We start from the raw sequence: 20,829 nt of genomic DNA, 5'->3' as shown, positions 1-20,829 counted from the left end.
AAGTAAAGAAAGGTGGAAAGGAAGAAGAGCAGAGTGGAAGAGGCACAGAAGGGGCCAGAAAGAGTGATTCAGGGTAAAAAGAGAGGGGCCAGAAGTCATAGTGGTCACGCAGGGGAGGAGCCAAAAGCCCAGCATTTTTGAAAGTTTGACATTGCCCCATGAAAGAAAGAAAAGTGTTGAAAGGTACATTCTGACAAAGTGAACTTATGTTTGAGACCATAGGGGCCTAAACTTGGGGAAGGGAACCCTGAGAGGCCTGAAGGTACATCCTCACTTTTATTTGAGACCACAGGCCCCAAAGACCTTTTGAACTCTGAAGGCAAGGTCTAGACTTGGAGAAAGGAACCCTGAGAGGCCTAAAAGAAACTTTTTGGTTTTGTGTTTGAGGCCTAGACTTTGGGAAGGGAACCCTGAGAGGCCTAATAAAAAGGAACTGGAAGGATCAAAGCTTCGGGAAGGGAACCTCAAGAGACCCAGAGACATTTGGAACTTCGTTGACTTGCTGCAAGAGCCCTATGTGGAAGGTACTGAGGGCAACCCTTTTAAATTGAAGTAATTCTTGAAACTGGCAGAACTGCACCTGAGGGTAAGACTACCTGAAACCAGTCTTGGTTTACATTTTTCTTTTGAGTCACCAACACATGTTTCGACCAGGGGTCTTTATAAAGGCATAGAAGTGCAGGACTTGGGGGTCCTGGATATAATGGCTGAATAGCTTCTGAAGTGCCATGGCGGGGCTGCGGCAAAGTGTAGGAATCATCGCACATCATACAATCGCTGTGAGCTGCCACTTCGCTGCAGCCCCTACGGGCACTTCAGAAGCGATTCAGCTGTTATATGCAGGACCCTCAGTCCTGCACTTCTACGCCTTGATAAAGCCCTGGTCGAAACATGTGTTGGCTTTTCCTAGTCAAGCAAATGTACCAACAATTGCTTGCAAGTCCCGGGCGACCTATTGCCCTCTGAACAACCAATGAAAACAAGCAACATGAATACCCAACTATGTGCAGCAGTGCTTGCATGAGCCTATACCCAGTCATTAACCTAACACATGCCAACAGTCAAATCCAGCGCCACTAAAGCCAGGGTTCCAACCTAGCTATATATAGCTCTCACGAACATCGTGACTTCAGGAGCTCTTTCGTGCAGGAATCCTGGAAATGGCTGCAGGAAGAACAAAACATGGATTTGTCAAGTGGATCAGCTCAGGGGTCCTATCTTTCCTATAAGCTCCTACATTCCCTTGAATTAACATAATGTGACTGGAAAATATGATGAGATAGATGGACGACAAACAGAGCGAGACACAGTAGGATTTCAGGTGCATCCCCCATCTTCTTGCGGAGACGGAGCTGAGAACTGTGAGAAACCTGAGGGTACTCCCACATCTATTCCCCTGGGATGCTCTGTTCCGGTGGCCAGGGAAGGGCCATCGCTTTTGCACCCTGGGGTGGACAAGCGAGGGAGGACTTCCTGAGTGGACGGTACTTGGGGATTGGACTACCTTTCCTGATAACCTCCCCTCCCCTCCTTTAGCCTTTATGGGCCATTGCCAGGCACATTTCCTTCACCCTTGCAAAAACCACTTTAGTACTAAGAGGAAGAGGCAGCTAGGAATAATACAGATTACCCATTGCAAAACCCACTTTGGTACTGTGACGAAGAAGAGCGGATTAGAGGCCTTTAGCTATCAGTCGGGTAGGTCACTTTAATAGGTACAGGCAAGGTCAAGCCATTGAGGGTGATTCGTATCACCTACAGCCCATTGATAATCAGGGAGTGTATAAAAGGAGGGAGCAGGACTATTAGCAGTAGGAGACTTGTAAGGAAAGGCAGCCGTGGTGGTCTAGGAAGAGTCAAGATGCCAGCAAGAGACCCGGACGACTTGAAGGGCCCAGAAGAGATTGGCAGTGTATTTCCCCCAAGGCCGGGAACCTCTCGGGTATGGAACTGTCAGCAGGAGCTGCTGGTGAAGGTGGAGACTTGAGGACAAGGTCTGTGTGTGAATGCCAGCGACGAAGGTGCTGGCGAAATCCAGAACCAGAGAGAGAAGCTGTGTAGTGAGCAAATGAGGCTCTCTGCCGAGAGTGCCCCCACTCCCTTAGAGAGAGAGAGAGGAGGAAATTGTGGAAGACACAGGAACCCGATACAAGTTAATAGGAGTGTCCCACACAAGTGAAATTGAATCCTGCTATTTTCTAGCTAAATGAAGACCTCAAGAAATATTTGAACTTGTAAATCATTGAATATCGGATCGAGAAAACGTACGGTTGCGTGACCTGTGATGGGTGGACCATGTGGTCATACAACTGCGCCTAGACCATTAGATTTCAATGGTTCAACTTTGTTAACATCAAGTATCAAGTTACACTCAAGGCAATTGGTTTCTGGGTGCGTGTGACCTGTGATGGGTGGACCCTGAGGTCTGACAACTGCACCTAGACCAGAGACCACAAAAGGTTTGACAACTGGTGAGAGGTGTGACGTTTTGGTGATACTAACCAAAGCAGGGGTCAAATGGACCCTAGATTTTTTCTGAGAACTTGTGAAGCAACTATTGTGAGAGTGACTCTTGGAGAAGGGAACCCTGAGAGGTAAAGTCTGGAGAATCTTTGTCTTGGGGAAGGGAGACCCGAGACAACAGCATTGTATGAACTTTTCTATTGTATTTGAACTTGGCGAAGAGAGACCCCTAAATCTGTATCTTGAAGGGAACTGTGATATCTACGAGTCTACAAAAGGTTAACTTCAGAGTTGGTACAGTCCTGGTAGAAAAGAAGCCATATTGGAACTGTTAAAATGTTAATTGGAAAACTTTAAGTTCATGGAGATCTGAATTGACATTCTTCAAGCATTTTGTTTTGGAACACTCATGTTGGTTGAGAACATTTCCCCACTAGTTTAGTTGTGAGGACCGCATAGGATTTTGACACCGACAGACTTTTGCTTTCGGACTTCTGACACAGACTTTCCTTAGTTGATTTAGGCAGGGAAATCCCGCCATAGTATAGGGTTAGTTAGGCGTTACACCATCCTGAATCTTAATAAAGCTGTAGAAACTACAGTTACGTTGTCTGTGTCATCTCTCTTGGTATCATGTCTGTCTCAAAGAACACAGTCTGATAATTTTGTAAAGGAGGCCTTGGGATTGGGAGAGGTGTGCTAGCAGTAGTCATTAAAGGGAATTTAGATTGCCACACAGGGAAAATAACGGTCATCTGGGAAGAATAGGGTACAGAGAATGAGGCAGGCCTCACAGATTACCTTTTAAAGGCAGCTCCTTTCCTCTCAGTGGTGCACATTGAATGATTATGGAGGCTTTACTATCTACTCATGGAACATCCAGCCACAGTGTTTGAAGCATTGAGTCTGTGTTTCTACCTCTTCAGATTTCTTTACAAAAATATTTGGAAAAATGATGCAATCATTTCCCAAATAATTAGAAGGCATATGTTTTTCAGGTACTTGTGAAGGGAAAGAGAGCTCATAAAATGATCCAATTAATCCGAGTCTGCTGCACTACACAAGAACACTGTATCAGAAAATGCACAAATGAGCGGGATTACATGCAGCATTGCTTGCCTGTTAATATATAGACATTTTGTAATATTGAAATCCCAAAAGAAATATTTGTTAATTGAAGTGCACATCACAAGTAATTTTTCTACTTACTACTTCACAAAGGCACGTTCCCAGAGCTGCTTCCTAGTATCGCTGACCTTGACTGACGCCATTGCCAGCTATCAGCCGCCTGTTCTTTCCTCAGGCTTGCTTCACATGGGCTGTTCTCTCTCTCTCCTGGTTAATAGGAATGTGGTTTGCGTGAGTCTGTTGACTTAGGCTTTTTCAATATCTGCTTCCCCCAAAGTTAATTTCTGGGTTGGGGATGGCCAGCCTTTGTCTTGTAACACATCATGTTACTAGACTTTCAACTTGACAGCTTATTGGAACATATAATTTCTTCTTGTTGTTTTTTCTTGTTCTTTCTCTTTTGTGTCCTTTTGTTTAGGCCATCTTTACACAATTCATGAATTGGTACCGATGTATTAAAGCGGCTTGGCGTCAGGCTCTATAGAAGCAATGAAATACAAATATAATGATGAACTTGACACAAAGTTTAATAGGTGTTTGTTCTTCATTTGAGTAAGTAGGGGCTGGACCAAACACCCACTGGCACCAAGGTTTTACTGGAAACAATACGGGTGTGCTAGTAAAACAGTCTCAAAGATGGGTTAACGTAAAGGGTGGTCTCTCTGGGTTCTCCACACCCTAATGTTTTAAATTATTACATTCAAATCTTAATCTGAATTGTCCTTGAATCTTCCTGGGACACTTCCTATCTACAAAACAATGTCCCAAACGATGTGGCGAACTGAACAGTTCCAAACCTAGCACTAACAAGTCTCTTAGCCTCTAGGCTACACTATGGTATGAAGATAAAAGGCCAAATCGTTGTTCCCAAACCTTACTCTAAAATGCCCATCCCTGAAATAATCCAAACAAACAACTGTTCCTGGTAAGGTTCTTTCAGGAGCTGCTGAAACTTTGGACTTTCTTTCTTCTTTTTTGCTTTCAGCATTGCCCTTCAGGATCTCTCTCATGTATTACACAGCTTATTTTTCATAGACTGCTCCAGGGCCTTGCACCGTTCGTATGTAGACTTCTTCCGACCTCCGAATTTTCAGAATTCAGAAAAGATTTCTCCTAAATCTTGGGTTGCTCGAGGTACACAACAGGCCCCTCTTGGACCTCAAATTCCTCAGATTTCTCAACTGGTCCCGCCTGGACTTTACATTTTTTATGATTTACAATCTTTCCCAGCTCTTAGTTTTGCCATACTTCACACCAGGTCCTTCCAAGACCTCTGTTGGGGCCGGTCCACAACAGGCAAATCCCAGATGTGCTTCCTGTCTCTGCTCGCTGCATGTCCCTCCTGGATCTTGAATCTATAAAAGTTGTAGAATGGGTCCTTTTTCGGCACTGTTTATGTTCCGTATCAAGTCCAACCCAGACCATGGACATCCCAAGGTGCATAATAGGACCCCTCTGTACCTTGGGATTTCTTATGATTAATACCAGGTCCTCTCTGGACTTTGGCTTTCTCTTGATTTACGATGGGTCCTCCCTGGAACCTTGTTTTCTCAGAATTCACAACTGGTCCTCTCTGGACCTTTGGTATTGCATCAGAATACTGCACTCCTCCTGCCCCACATTCAGGCTCATCATTGTGAGGCAAAGGATATCATGTCACCTCCCTGCTAGGGGTCAGGTGCTGGGAAATCTCGGGTGGTTGCTTACCAAATTCCCGTAGGCTTCTGGGAGGTGCTTGGGCATACCTTGGGCAAGCCTGCCTCCTCCAGGCTTCCCATTTTTAGCAGCTCCCAAACTCATCTTCAAGGCCGTCAGGGCTTGAACTGCCTTCTGCCATGCAGTGGTTTCTTAAAGGTCTTTCCAAAATGCACCTTTTCCCCAGGCTGTCGGCTTCTCTGCTTTCATCCCTTCAGCACTCCCTTCTTGTATCAAAGCAGTGGTTTTCAGCACTTAGGCTTTCACCAGGATCCTCTCACTGACTGTTCTTTCGCCAGCACTTTTACACACCCAGGTTGGTGAGGGTTTCCTAAGCCTCTGTTTGGAAGGTTACTCCTCATGCCTTTTTGAATTCTCTTGTGTGATTGGTTATTGCCTTGGGACCTCTTAGTTACACTTTCTCATTGTTAGTCCAAGTCAAGCATTGGGTAATTACCTGAGGGTCTAACGGGCGATTGATGCAGGACCACAAGGCTTGAAGGGTGTCTGCGGCACCATCTTGGATTCACTTCTTTCATGGCGAGAGGTTCCCCAGCATTCCCTGGGGTCTTTCTGTCTGTGGTGTAGCTATATGCACTAGGGCGTTGAGACTGCACTTCATGAACTCCACAGGTTTGTGTTCCTCCTTCAGTTGTAAATTGGTGTTTCTGCTTTTGGAGCCACTTTGGCCCCCGGCCGCGCCGTCTGGTATATAGTTATTATGAATAGTAACTGTAAAGTCTTCCATGTGGAAGGGTTTAACACACCACTTCATGTGGGAGGTGAGGGGGCATTGAGCCAGTGGAATCCCTCCTCATCCATATTCTGGGAGCACACCGGGTAGCAAACGATTGTGCCCTGTCAATTACTGTCAGTACATGGCATTTCTGAAGCTTGTGAAGATATACGTGTCGTATGATGGTGAGATCTACACATGGTGGGCTGCACCTTAGGTATGGTGACCATAACAGGTATATGAGACATTACGTGGCATTGGATGAAAACCCTAACATGTCAGTATCTCCATGAAGTAGGTGACACTTGGCATGTTATGGCAACACCTGGGGGTGTGGAGCTGCATTTAGTATACAATGACTATAACTGTCTTGTGAGACTAGAACTATCCTAAGATGACAGTAACTGGCTCTCTATGGGCCTGTATTCTCTATGAAGGCAGTGCCTCTGGCCTGTGTTGGTTCTGCTGGATGTTATATCTTGAACATACCACTTATGTCCAGTCAATACCACACTGTATTTAAAATATAGTTGGTATTTAAAGTAATCCTTTAATATTATTTAAGTGTAAGCTTATTAAATTTGGTTTTACATCTGCAGAGTCACTTCAGAGTGCGTCACCAACGGTCACATGACGCAACTTCCTGTGATAACAGGGGCAAAGTACATGCACCATTACTTCCTGTGATGTCATTCCTTTAACCCTGGCATTTTGGTGAACTGACATGGCTGCCTAGTTGACTCTGGCTATTGCATATAGGAATTCCCTTCACACCTCGGGGGTAAGGGATCACACAAAGCTCTCCTCTTCCCTGGTCTTGCTAGGAGAACAGATCTGAAAAGGGCAACTTGTCCACTCTGACTTCACATAGAACTAGCTGTTCCTGTCATAACATATGCCGTTCTAGCATCTCTTAAAGGTCAGTATTGTTATGTCATTCATAGGGTTAGTTCTGTCCCCCTTCTTACATGCGGAATTACCACTGATGGCTTTCAGGAAGGGGGCATAGGTCCCTGTGACTTATTAATGGTCATTTTTAAATGCTAAATGTATCAGATGGACTCAGGGGTATGAGCGGTACTAGATCAGTATCTAAGTTCCATTGATCACACAGGCCTCTATGATGTGTCTTTGTAGACACGTAATTGTCAACCTTGTTCCATTGCAGTGTTCCCGTAATGGCATAACATTGCGTAGTAGCATAATTACAGCACCTACTTTCAGTTTTAGCTCATGAGAAGGCATTTGTCCTACAGCGTTTTGCTCTTTAGACACTGAAACGTTGAGCTGGTAATTAACTGTTCATTGACACAGGAACTGCCGTGCCCTGTGTGAAAAGAAGTGGCGGTGGAAAGAAGCAACTTCTGAATGTTTGCTAACAGTGATAACTTGCATCCGTATTTTGAAATGATAGCTCTTGTTGAAGTGGGTGCCCTTTGCCATTTGGACAACAGAGGGCAACCTAATACTGATAAATTGCATCCGCGGAGTACATAAACATACCTAAGCGTTTTATATATAGAATTGCTGGGCTCCTTCACGTCAAAAAAAAGAAAATCAAATGACAGCTTCTTGCTCTTTGTTCACACTTTTAAAAGGAAAGCACATTTTGTCTGATAGCATGCCCCAGTAACATTTGGCTGCACTGAGCAGACAAGGCATCCCGCCACCTCTAGCACAGCCCAATGCAATAAATGGCCTTAACATTTTTGCTAATTTATTGGATTGCTGCACCTTCTAGCAAGAACTTGCTTTCCTCTCTCTGAAAGTGAAAGGTATGTTTTTATTTTAGTACCAGACTGTATGGAAGAATGTGGATTTACAGGAGAACTTGCCCGTGTGAGATGGACAGGGCTGAGTGAAGACCCTTTAAGGGAAAGCTGTCAGAGAACTTTAGTATTCCAAGTATTGCCTACAAAATGTACAAAGCTGTGGCAAGAGTGTGGTCCGCCATTTTTTTAAATGGCGGAAATCACTGTGGTCCCAATGTGTGCTCAGGGAAGATACCAAGACCTAACTACCCATCTTCATGGGCTTCAATAGCCAAATCCAACAGTTTCAGCACAGTCCACGGCAGTTGCAGCTGGTGAATTTGCAAAATTGAGGGGTGTAAATGTTTCCTTTGAAATTAACGAAGCTAGCATGCCTAAACTTAACACAGCAAGGTTTGGGCCTGTGCTTCCTCTCAGAATTTCTTTTAAATAATGGGTTGCAACCATGCATTTCACAGCAAACAATTCAGAACAATTGAGAAACAATGTAGATTTACACTCCGTTCTGCAGGGCAAGACATGAAGCACACCGACATACACTGCAACATCATGTGTGGATTGTGGTTGTGGCCAAAGAAAAAACATGTAGTCTGTCAACACTACATGCCAGTATTGCCCCACTTTGAAGCAGGTCCTGCCTCACACCAAATCATGAGGTCTGTCTGCCGCTTCATGCTTTTTGTGGCCAAAATAATTAGACTGGTCTTGAATAAATAAATGCCAGTATTGCCCCGGTGAAATTCATTCTCACAGTGCATAAAATAGGCCAGTCTCAACAATGTATGCCTGGCTATCCATCTTTCATTCTGCTAGTGCCTAAATCAAATCCTTCAGTCTGTCTCAATATATGCCATCATTTCCCCCTCTTTCATATCCTGAGGCTCTGTGGCCACAAAGTGCACCTTTGCCCCAGACACACAGAAATGTATACATATATACCTGCACAAACACCATTTTTTTTAGCATAGGTGTTTTTCTTTTTTGAACCTAAAAGCCAGGAAGGGTTACTTATATCACAAGTACATTGCAAATATTCTTTAAGGGATCAGCAACCGGGTGCTCTCCTGGTGTTCTTGACTATGACTGCCATGATCCATCAGCATTAATTATACCTGTAAGGGCTGATGGTAGTTGTAGTCCAAAACATCTGGCGAGGCAAAGTTTGAAGATCCTTGCCCTAAACTGTCCTACACGTCTTAATAAGTGCAAGACTTATGCCACCAAAAGAGCCTTTGTGATGGACCCAACTGCTTTTAGTGATCATGTCATTAAGGTATTCATCATGTACACAACTTTGCCCATCAAAGGAGCTTTTGTAACACTTTCAGAGTGCTGGGATTTTTTAGAGGAATGGGCTATCCCTGTATTGTTTGCCATGCCTGCTGTCAGGGGTACAACTACACAGACCTTTTGGGGGCAGAGAGCAGACTAATGCTTAAGATAGTGGCTTTGTCAATTGTTAGTCTATTGTGCATGTCCATCAGCATTTTACTATAATACCATGTAAGATGGAACAACACTACAGTTGGAGTGTCCCTGAGATGTCAGTGGGCAGTCAGAAAGGAGGTCCTAGGCAACTGTAATAAAACTGCTGGCACAGTCTCACCTAACATAGCATCAAATAGGCTAAAATCATGTAGTATGGCATGAAAATACATAAAAGCTGGAACACAAATGGTTTGTAAGCAAAATATGACCAACTGTGATGTTTCCACATTGGAAAAGGTTGCCGAGTAATTGGGTGGTTTGCTAGGCAAAATATGATAACAATAACCTCCTCATTCTACCTCCCACCCAAATGGACAACCCATCTCAACACAACTCTAGCACCAAAACACACGTTACACAATGAAAAGTATACCACCTAAAGACATGTGCCTATACTCAATTTCCCTATGCTGCACATTACCTCACCACAGATAGACCAATGCAACTGTCTGCACTCCTTAAACTTCAGTCTGAGTGATCCCACAGATAACCACACAAACAATTTACATTAGCAGCCTGGAGCATACATTTTCAGATCTGCACATATCAACATTGCAACAAATCAACCTTGCCCTGCTCTGCCTAGCCCCCCTACTCCTATACTAGTCCTCTACCCCACCTCTTGTAGATCATGAAGCCCTTAAAACCATATCAAACCGCAAAAGGGGAGAAATCCAAGAATAACATAACATGAAATGGCATATTAAAGCCATTCCCTCCTTTTTCTGTGCGGGGAAGTACTCTGGACAGCCCAAGCAACTTCAGTAATTGGTATCAACAGTGGAGGAAATTAACGCTGGTTCTACCACAATTAGTCTGCTATACTGGAATCTCAGGTCCACTCACTAGGTAGTGAGACTATATATCTGCCTGTCAAATGTTTATGCAACATAGGGAGAGCCAGTACAATAAAAGCCTAATTCTAGTGATGATCTCAGCGGCCTCTAATGGAGGAACACAAGGAGACACCATTTTGATCCTAAATAATTTCACCTGCTCTTTTAGTGTGAACTTAATCACTTTTACGGACTCCAATGTTTGTGGTTAAGGCACAGTGAGATTACATTGTGCACAGCATCACCCACTTCGGTTAAAGAGTGAAGTAAGTATTTTAGCCCACTCTGCATTTAAGCACTTGACCACATAATGCCTGAGTTTCACCTAGTACAAATATTTAGGTTTTGGCTTCCAAATACTTCTATACTGTCTCATAATGATTACCCACAAAATACACAAATCACATAATAAACAAACATGGCAAAAATATACATCTCTATAGAAACATGTTAAGGCATCTAATATGATTGTGGCTAAATCCTGAGCAGAATAATAAAAGTACCAGAGTGCAAACTAAAGCAAGTTCAAACTTTTCCTTTTTTGCACACTATAATTTTAGCACTTTTGTAGTAAGGTCAACTGAGTAAAGTGAATGACTTTGTCTTACACTTCCACCTTGCTGTTGCACATAACGTTAAAAACATTTGACTATTCCCAAAAATACAAAGGACCTCATTACAAGTATGGCGGTGCAGGAAAAAACTGTGGCAAAGCAGTGGTAACTCTGCTACAACTACATTACCACCACATTAGCGCACCAATGTGCTACAGGTTTGGTGGTGAGGTGGAGGATTTTCCTCCAGCAAAAAGCTGGAAGTAAATTCACCACCTTGCTGCCATAAATTGGCAAAATCGGCAGAGTTACCAACAGCGGCAATTCCACTGACATCCCCATGAAGTTCTATGGACTCAAACAAATGTGGATCTAAACCGCCTACCATCACTTGTAATAGGGCAGTAAATCCCCAAGACCAAGTGGTGGTAACAGTAATTCCTTTTGGCTCTATTCCAGTGGATTTACCACCAGAATACCACTTGATCCAGCTGCACTAGCTGACCGTTGAGTGACATATTAAGTTCCATATGAAGTTCAAGGCACTGTGCCTTAACCACCATGTGCTGGATGGGCATGGAGCGATTTTTCTGCAAGACTTCCCTGCCTCTGTTCTACCAGGGCTCTTCGTTCAGCTTGCCTTGGTTTGCTAGTGGTTCCTCGGTTTAGGGAGGCCACGGTGGGCGGTCCAGCTCTTTTGGTGGCAGCCCCTCTCCTCTGGAATTCCATTCCCCTGTCACGCAGGTTAAATGAGGACTTTCCACTTTTTAGTAAACTGCTCAAAACTTTTCCTTTTCCCGCATTGAGTTTGTTTTTGGCTTTTCACTCGTTTTCTTTGTTGCCCTTTTCTGTCCCCAGCACCAGGATACCTCTGGGTGATAGTGGGCCATAGAAGAAACCATAACATAACAAACTTGTAACGGGACCCAAACTTTTTTTTTACATGTCAAGCTTGAAGATATAATGGTTATAAATTAATCTTTAAAAGGAGCTTTATAGCGCGACTTATCGAATTGCCTTGATAGCAGTCACAGATCTGTTAGGTAACAGGAGTGGTGTGGAGTCTTTTACCTGGAAATGACCCATGAAGCTGATAATGCTGCTAACAAAATAAATGTTTACATCAGTAATGGCAAGGTCATTACTAAGTTGCCTTTTGGCCTCACCACTTTGTCCCGTCCATGGCAGCTGCGATGGTGAGTTGGACCCTCCAGCAAGGGCCCACATTGAAAGGGAGTAGCTGCAGCCATTAAAATAAAGTGCTGCCAATTAGTTGGGCACTGGGCGAAACAAAGGCAAGTGTCAGGACCGCTGACAAGTGTTGTGTGCTGGGGTGTGGGACACATGGCCTGGGGCCCCTCGCACGCACTCTCATACATGCGCAGGCATTCATGCAAGAACACACGCTGAGGCTCGCGCATGCGTACAACAGTGTACTCCGTACACAACATCCCTCCTTTTCCCCCCGAACAACAAATAATGGACAACTAGTGAACCAACGTGGTTCTATTCAAAACTTTCACTGTCAGGGGGTCACTGTTCATGGTGCCGGGTCCATGATAAAGTCTTGGAACCTCTGCGGGGGCCTTCGCCCTACTCGGCTCGGGTACCTGCGTGCCTCGCCATCGGGATCTCGGGTGTCTCCGGCCTCTCTGGCGGTCCGTCATTTTCCAGCGGCGCTTCGGTAGTTTGATCAGGGCCTTGACGGGGTGCTTCCTCACATGTCGTTGGCCCTATGCGCTTGAAGAATGAGACATTTCTCGTTACGGTGCCCCGGGCGTTGGCAGCGGTGATCATTGACCCTTTTACGTGCGTCACCCCCAGTGGTTGTGTCTCGTATGTCATCGACAGCTTTCCTTCGGGTCTCCTATTGCGGACCAGCACAATGTCTCCCACTGCGATCTCTCTCTCAGGTAGTCTTCGCCGTGCTGTCTCATGCTCATTCTGATCCGCTCTCTCTGCTTCCACCTGGGTATTGTCGATCACTCCCGGGTGTCTCCCTTCGGCTTCAGGAATCAGTCCTCTTGGTATTCGCTTGAAAAGCGCCTCGCGGGGGCAATTCCAGTGGATCGATGCGGAGTGGTGCGGTACTCACGGAGAAACTCAAATAGGTTATGCCGTAGGTCTTCCCCTCCGTTTGCCGATATGCGAAACACTTTATACAGCGTCCGCATGAAGCGCTCTACTTCACCATTTGCTCTCGGCCAGAGCGGCGTGACTTTTCGATGCCTTATTCCCCTTTCTTCACAATATCGAGCAAATTGCTGTCCTCAGAAGGGTGCACTAATGTCCGAGCATATCTCAAAGGGGAAACCGTGTGTGGGGAATATTTTGTCCATCGCCAGGGTGGTGTGGTCACTAGCTGTGGATTCGACCAGCTCCACCTCCGGATATCGTGACCACTGGTCGGTAACCACTAGGAAGTATAGTCCTCTGCTTGTGGAACCGAAATCCACGTGTACCGTCCCCCATGGTATATTGCTCCTTTCCATGGTCTGAATGGGCGGCCCTCTCTCCACCGGGCTTGTGGCTTGGCAGGGGATGCAGGTCCTCACAAACTCCGCCACTCTATGCTCCAGATCGGGAAACCAGACTTTAAGCCTGAAGCGCGCTTTCATCTTGGCCATCCCCTGATGTCCTTTGTGGGCCAGTTGAAGGACTTACATCACCAATGACCTGGGGATCACGATCTGGTGTCCTCTCAGCAACAGCCCGTCTGTTGTCACCGATAATTTGTTTCGAGCCTTCCAGAGTATTTGTAGATCTCTTTGTACCTCCACGTTCCTTCGAGCATTGTTCAAAAGGATCTCCCACTACTCTCCCGTTGCCACTGCACTCTTCACTCTCAGAAATGCTTCGTCTGAGTTGGATTTGTCGGCAATTTCCTGTCTTCACAGAGCGAGGGGCAGTGCGGATTCGATGACCATGTGAATGGCATCCACACAGTCCGCCACTTCCGCCAACTCCCTGGAGCGTCCTGAGCCTGGGTGGCGGGAGAGATAGTCTGCTGGGTTATGTGTCCCTGGGCGACCTGACGCCGTACTCCATTAACGACAGCATCCACCTTTCTATTCGAGGGGGTGGCTTGGATGAGGTGCCTGTCAAAATGGGTATTAGAGGCTTGTGGTCGGTTACGACTACAACGGGTTCACCCAGGATGTATATTCTGAAATGTTTGCACCCCCACAGAATGGCAAGGGCCTCCCGTTCAATCTGGGAGTATCTCCTTTCTGTGTCAGTGAGAGCCTTGCTGGCATATGCAATGGGTCGCATGGCCCCTTGTCCGTCTGCTTGCATGAGGACTGCCCCCAGCCCAACCGGGCTGGCATCCACCACAATTTCAGATTCACGGCCAGGGTTGAAATAGGCCATGGTTTCTTGCTCAGACAAGGCCTCCTTGATTGCCGTGAAGGCCCTTTGCTCCTTTTCCGTCCATGACCATGCTACCTCATTTCTTGTGAGCGCTCTTAGGGGTTCTGACAACGAAGCCAAGTCTCTAATAAAACGTCCACAATAATTAACCATCCCCAGGAAACTTCGTATTTCTGCCGGTGATGTTGGCGGGGAGGCTTCCTTGATATCTTTCACCTTCTCAGGATCCGGGGAGATGCCACCGGCATGGAATATGAACCCAAAGAATTCCAATTTGTCCTTCAAGAACTCGCACTTTTCTTTGTGCAAATTCAGCCCCATGCTGCGTAACCTTTCAAAAGTGCTCTCCAATCGCTTGAGGTGGTCAGCTTCAGACCTAGCAAAGACTAAGATGTCATCTGATGACCCCTTTTAGTCCGGACAGGGCTCCTCTGATGGCATTTTGGAAAACCTCTGCCGCAGATGAGATCCCAAATCTTAATCTTTTATACTGGTATAACCCCTCATGAGTCGTGAATGTCGTAATGTATCTCGACTCGGGGTGGAGCTCCAACTGGTGGTAACCTGATCTTAAATCCAGTTTCGAAAAAAATTTTGCTCCCTGGAGTTCCCCAACAATGTCATCTAGGGTGGGTGTGAGATGACGTTCTCTCTTGATCGCGACATTAGGTAACCTCATATCTACACAGATACGAACTGCCCCGGGCGGTTTGGGCTTAGGGGCCACCATAATTGGAGAGACCCAGGGAGTGGGCCCTTCTACTCTTTCGATAATGTCACGATCCACCAGTACCTGTAGCTCTTCCTCCACTTGTGCCCTCAAGTGAAAGGGAATGTGGCGATGTTTGAGCGCAGACGGTCTCACAGACCCATCAATGTGTAGCCGTATGGGTTCGGCTTTCAGTTTTCCAATGCCCTCGAAGAGTGTCTCAAATTGTTGTAACAGACAGTCAAGATCAGTGTGGTACACTGCAAAAGTGAAATGTACAATGTTCAGCCGCTCTGACGCGGCACAGCTTAGAACGGAGTGCGAGGTTACGCTGGTGACAAAGAACCTCGCTTTAATGGTATTTTGTCCATGGGTCACCGGGCCACAAACACACCTTGGATGGGCAGGGGTGCATCTCCCCCAAATGCATATATTTGTGCTTTGGACGCTGACCGGTCTGGTGGGCCTGGGAGTGCATTGTAGTGCTTGGTTGCTAAGACACAGACTGACACACCAGGACAGGAGTGGGAATTTCACCAATGTTGACGGTACATGTGGGTTGTCACCTTGTGCCAGGACCCTTCACAATGCTGGAAACGAAGAAAATCTCTTCCTCCTCCTCTTCAGCGATATTTAGGTCTTGCATGTCCTGATCAATAGACGATATGCCTCTTATTCTGCGAGTACCACCTCTTCCAACTCTCTCCGGCCCTCTCGACGCTGCTACAGGTGCGGAGGCTCGGCAAACTCTCGCATAGTGCCCTGGCGTGCCACACCGGCCACAAACCCTCGACTTCGCCGGGCATTCACCACCGTGCGGGAGGTCATACCCACAGTAAGAGCACGATGAAGTGGTACCTGACGTTGAAGGGCCATCTGCTCCCTTTGGAGTCCATCTCGCTCTCCCAGGGGGGGATCGTCCTACCGCGAATGCCTCATCTTCTTTCCTGGAATGTGTGGCAGCATCCATCCTTGCCCCTCTGGCCTCCGCCAGTTCATACGCTCTCCCCATGTCCAAAATCTGCTGGAAAGTCAGTCCAGGCTCTCTCAGAACCTGTCTTCTCAGTTTGCCTGAGCTGCACCCTTGCAGTAGCTGGTTGCGAACCATTTCCTCCTCGTTCGCCCATCTGCAGGAGCTCGCTAGGTGTCTCAGGCGGGCACAAAACCTGTCCAACGACTCATCATCCAGTTGTTTTTCAGCACCCATGACAAATCTGTCAATCGACATTTGCCATGGGAAGAAAATGGTCCCGGAGTGCTTGCTTGACTGCATCATACGTTACTACAGGGATGTTGAGAGAGTCATATATCTTGTGGACCTCAGTCCCTGCCGAGTATATCATAATGGCAATCTTCGCCTCATCATCTCTTTCCCCCGAGGCTCTGAAAAACATGTCCAGTTTCTTGACCCAGTTTGGATGGGGGGCCCTGTGGTATCAAATTCAGGCATGGGGGCTAGAGTGCTGTGCGTTCTGCGTGGAATCGGGGCAACAGCACCCTCTTCATCTGTCTCCTCACCCATTACGGCAACCAGTACTCACAATTGCTGCCACCAAGTGATGAGGTGGTGTGGCTTCGACGTGTAATATGGCCAGAGAGTTCACACTTCCTCTTCTTTCTTCAATTAGTGCCACAGCCTTGCACCAGCTGGGCTCTGGAGGGTCCAAAAATTGGCAAGAAAAATTGCAGCTGGCAGATGGCGCACGAGCACCCTCACGGGCCGCAACCACTGCAACTGTGTATGAGAATGAGGAAAAAAAAAACCAAGATGGCCGCCGGCCTTTCAAGCGGGTCCGTAATCACGGAGCAACGTTCCGTCTCTCCGACGCTGTCGGAGCAGAGAACGACACCGATCCCACTTCGTCGCCAGTGTTGTGTGCTGGGGTGTGGGACAAACGGCCTGGGGCCCCTCGCACGCACTCTCATACATGCGCAGGCATTCATGCAAGAACACACGCCGGAGACGTGTTGATGCTCCGGTCCCTGGCGCGAACTGCCGTGGGCACCGTCTTTATTTTTCACGCGCATGCGCGAACCTCGCTGAGGCTCGCGCATGCGTACAACAGTGTACTCCGTACACAACAACAAGGATGACGGAGTGCCAGTGGCCGTGCCAGTGGCCAGGACATTTTCGCCAGCCAGGTGGCCCGCCTGACGACCCAGCAGCTGAGAAAAATGTCCCGACCTGCTCTAAAATGTCCTGGCGTTCAGCCCTGTAGAGCCATGTGGGGCGGCAGTTTGCCCCCCTTCCCCTGTGGTCGGTAAACTACTGGCTGTTTCAGTACAGCGTGCATTGCTAGTTCCACAGGGAATAACTATCTCGCCTTTATTGTTTAATATTTGCATTAATATTTGCATGCTGCCGTCGGCTTAACTGATCAGTGCACATGGCTGTCGTTTTTACTGCTATGTGGATGATACGCAACTTGCTTTGAAGATTGATCGGGAGCGTGTGGCTGGTCGTCTCAGGAATTGCTTGGCTGACGTTGGAGCCTGATTGCAAACAAATTGGCTCAAGCTCAATGACGAATAAACTGAAGTTATGGTTCTTGGTGTTGATTCTATTGACTGTTTCCCTTGGTCTGCAGATTTCTGTGGTGCGACTTTGGGCCCCTTTCCCGTTCCATCTCCAGTTAAGATTGTGAAAAATGCAGGCGTTAGAATTGCCTCTTCTCTCTCAGCCGAGCCTCAGGTTAACGCCAGATGTACTGCTGCCCACTTCAAGCTTAAATTGCTAAGGAGGATTCTGCCTTTTTGAGGATTCTGCCTTTCGTGCCGGCAGGCTTACGGGGTCTGTGGTTTCCACCTCAGTAATGGGGACTTTAAATTACTCTAACCCCACTTCATTGACACAATCAAAGACCCTTATTCACTGATTGCAGGTGGTTCAGAACTCTGCAGCCCGTCTGGCCATGGGGCTCTCTGAATTTGCTTGGACATCTGCAGTGCTCTGGAAACTCCAATGGCTCCCTATTGTTGGCCGTATTAAGTTTAAAGTTTTGTGCATGGTCCATCTGGCTTTTCACATTGGTGGAGCTTTTCTTCCTCTGCCAGAAGATTAGGAGATATATTCCCTCCCGGGGGTCTACGCCCCTGTTTCAGTAAATATATGGTTGGTGCAGAGCCTTCTCGAATGCTGGCCCTGCTTTCTGGAATTCTTTCCCCCTTCCAATCCGGGCTGTTCCTGACCATCTTCACTTTTCAAAAACCACTGAAGACTTTTCTTTTCAAGTGTTGATTTTTTTGTTTTGTTTTTCTCCTTTTGTTTGGCCGGGCCTTTCTTTGTGGAAGGATAGACGTACTGGCAGGATACCTTCTGGTTTTTGTTTCGCTTTACAAGCTATATTAACATAACATAACTCAAGTTTGTGATTGTCTGATTAAATACCCCTATATGACCTGCTAAAAAATGGGGCCCCTCCATTCGTCCTATTTCATCTTGCTGCATCCCTTACTTCATCTCAGCTTTACTTTACTTTATAACATTTGTATAGCGCGGCCATGGACCCTAGGGCGTGAGGGCGCTACAAGACATAAACAACACATAGCAGAGATCAACAGTGCTGCAGCCGCCCCTTTGAACTATTGGAGATCATTCTCCCGCATATGCTATCTCTGAGACGCCCACTTTGAGTTCCTTCGGAGTGCCGTCTGCCCTAAATCAATCCTTGTAAGTGAGTATGCATGGAAAAGCACTAGTGTTCACATGTACAGGCTGCTGGCAAGCATTTATCCTATGTCCTTTTGGTTACACAGTAGGCCTTCTTTATAGTCTTACAGTGGGAGTAGGAGTCTTAAGATACCAAAAAACGAAAGCGCATCCATGTATCCTCTTTGGCCAGCTTGGGGTTCAAAACGTTGTGAATCGAAGTTTGAACCGTGATTAGAGAATCTATACTGAAAGTTCACCCCTCCTAAACAGAGGTGCAAAGTTACAAAGCTGATCAAAGAGCATTTCGTTTTTTAATGAACAAGAATCGCTGAACCGGAGACTTTATGAGAGGCAGGTGCTAAAATGGCGAAAATGGTGCCCCTTCTTCATTGTAGAACAGCCTTTTCTGATATCAATAGAGAAGTTAAAAAGATGCCCACTGCAATGATATGATATGGCATTTATTACGCGCTTATAAACAAGTGTTTCAAGGCTGTCCTGTGGATGAAAAAGCTAAAGACGGAAACAACTATTATAAAAGGGAACTAAATTAAAGTTCTACATCCTCTGACACATCAAGAGCGGTCTGAAGACCCTGCTCTTCAAGGACCACCCTCTCACCTGTCGACCCCATGATGTCTCCTCTTCCGCCTCTAACCCCCTCCCATTCTCTGGCTCTCCAGGCCACTCTCCATTTTACTACTGCACTCTGTTGCTGCTTATGTAAGCAACTTGTACACATCTGCTTACATAGATGCATGCACAGGGTCAGAAAGAAAGGGGCAGGGATCTGGAAGCAACATTGAGGAATGGAGGTCAGTGCACCTCTGTTCTGAGTATATAAGCCGCCAGAGTCGTGTGATAGAAAGAGGGCCTCTGCCATTTGGACACTATAGTGCACCAGGAAAGATTAACCAAACGGCACCATCGAACATGTTGAAATAGTCTAAAGAAACTAAAGCCGGCGGACATTTTGAAGTCTTAGAGTAAAACATCCTCTTTCTATTTCCGTTGTTCTCTTCAGAACATACACCAGGCTTAAACCCCACATGGGACAAAAGGCACTGTCCTTGATCATGCTGCCTGGACACCACGTTGGCATGATGGACCTGATACTGGCTGCCATGAGAACACTAGCACCCCAATGCTGCCAAACACCATGTTAAGCACGACCCCCCCTTAGCCACCATTCTGGTCCTGACACCCTAGGATTGCAGTAGGTTAATCGTTGTAGTAAGATAATACTTCTGCCTTGACAAACTGTTTATTTGTGATGTGCTGTTGTACTATGTATGTAGCTCCTCAACCCACTACACCATTCCTTACAGGTCTTGCCTTCTTTTAGCCACTGCTGCCAAAGGTGAACCAAGGAAGCTAGACATCCTATTTTGTTCCATCAGTGACATTAACTGTACCACTTAGTTGGAAGTAGTCTAATCATTGTGACTTCTGTAAGCGATTCCCTCACTCTGTACCCAGCGCATGCATGCCCCTTCCTGGAAATCGTGGTGGATGCAACCTTCTTGAAAAGGGACATCTTTATTCTGCAGACTTTTGTCATTTTGGATGTAAGCACTAGGGCCTCATTTCAAGTATTGTAGAGTGGGGAAAAAATTGACGGTAACGGAATTACCGTCAATATTCCCACTCCGCCATACTACGAGTATGACCCTGGATGGAGGGTTTACCCCATCAAAAGGATCACAAATGCCAAGGAAGCTACCCTATTTTGTTTCACATTGAGCATCATTCTGGAGGTAAATCCTCTAACTCTCCTGTGGGGAAAATCGGCAGAATTACTGCAGTGGAAAAAAGCCCCATAGACTATTAAAACAAGGGGATTTACACAGCTACCACCACTTGTAATCCGGCGGTATTTGCGCCAGACCAAGTGGCAGTAACAGTAATTCAGCTGGGCAGTATTCTGGCCGATTTATCGCTGGAATACCGCCCAACTCGTAATGAGGCCCTTAGTCTTTACTCTTCTTTGGCTTCTATAATTGTATCTATGTGAATGTTTGAAATGTACTATATTTTCTTCATTTTATATTTGGATTGCGATCTGTATCACTGCCGTTTTATGAGGTTTTCTAAGGTGAAAACCTAAAAATAGTTTCTCTCTAGCTTGCTTTCTATCTTGGAATGTCCTTCGCTCAATTATTACAGCTGTGTGTCTTTCTTTTCAGGATTATGGCCTGGACGTGGTTGCTTTCCAGGCAATGGTTGGGGAATGTCCCATGCAGGTCTTGGATCTAGCAGCCAGCTGTTGCAGGGTAAGGTCCTTTCTTACTTATGTTACCTAGCCATTTTGTCATCTGGGGATGCAAAGGCCACTTCCATCAGTTTAGTGTGTTTCAGATTTAGCATGGCGCCAGCTGACTAGGACCTGAGCTAGATTCTTCAACTCTACTGTCCTTATTAGAT

At 46.3% G+C, this 20,829-nt stretch overlaps 1 protein-coding gene across 1 annotated transcript in view; it reads left to right on the top strand.

Moving 5' to 3' along the window:
- The window catches only part of LOC138471872 (dual specificity testis-specific protein kinase 2-like), a 516,102-nt gene that overhangs the window by 446,766 nt on the left and 48,507 nt on the right, over positions 1–20,829 (top strand). Inside the window, exon 8 of the mRNA XM_069609731.1 lies at positions 20,592–20,678. Within this exon, the coding sequence (XP_069465832.1) occupies positions 20,592–20,678 (87 nt within the window). The remainder of the gene's footprint in view (positions 1–20,591; positions 20,679–20,829) is intronic.

Source organism: Ambystoma mexicanum, chromosome 8 (assembly GCF_040938575.1).
Source record: "Ambystoma mexicanum isolate Mex_15411 chromosome 8, UKY_AmexF1_1, whole genome shotgun sequence".
Classification (NCBI taxonomy): domain Eukaryota; kingdom Metazoa; phylum Chordata; class Amphibia; order Caudata; family Ambystomatidae; genus Ambystoma; species Ambystoma mexicanum.
Note: the sequence above shows the minus strand (reverse complement) of the source record. Positions and strands in the feature narration are given on the sequence as shown.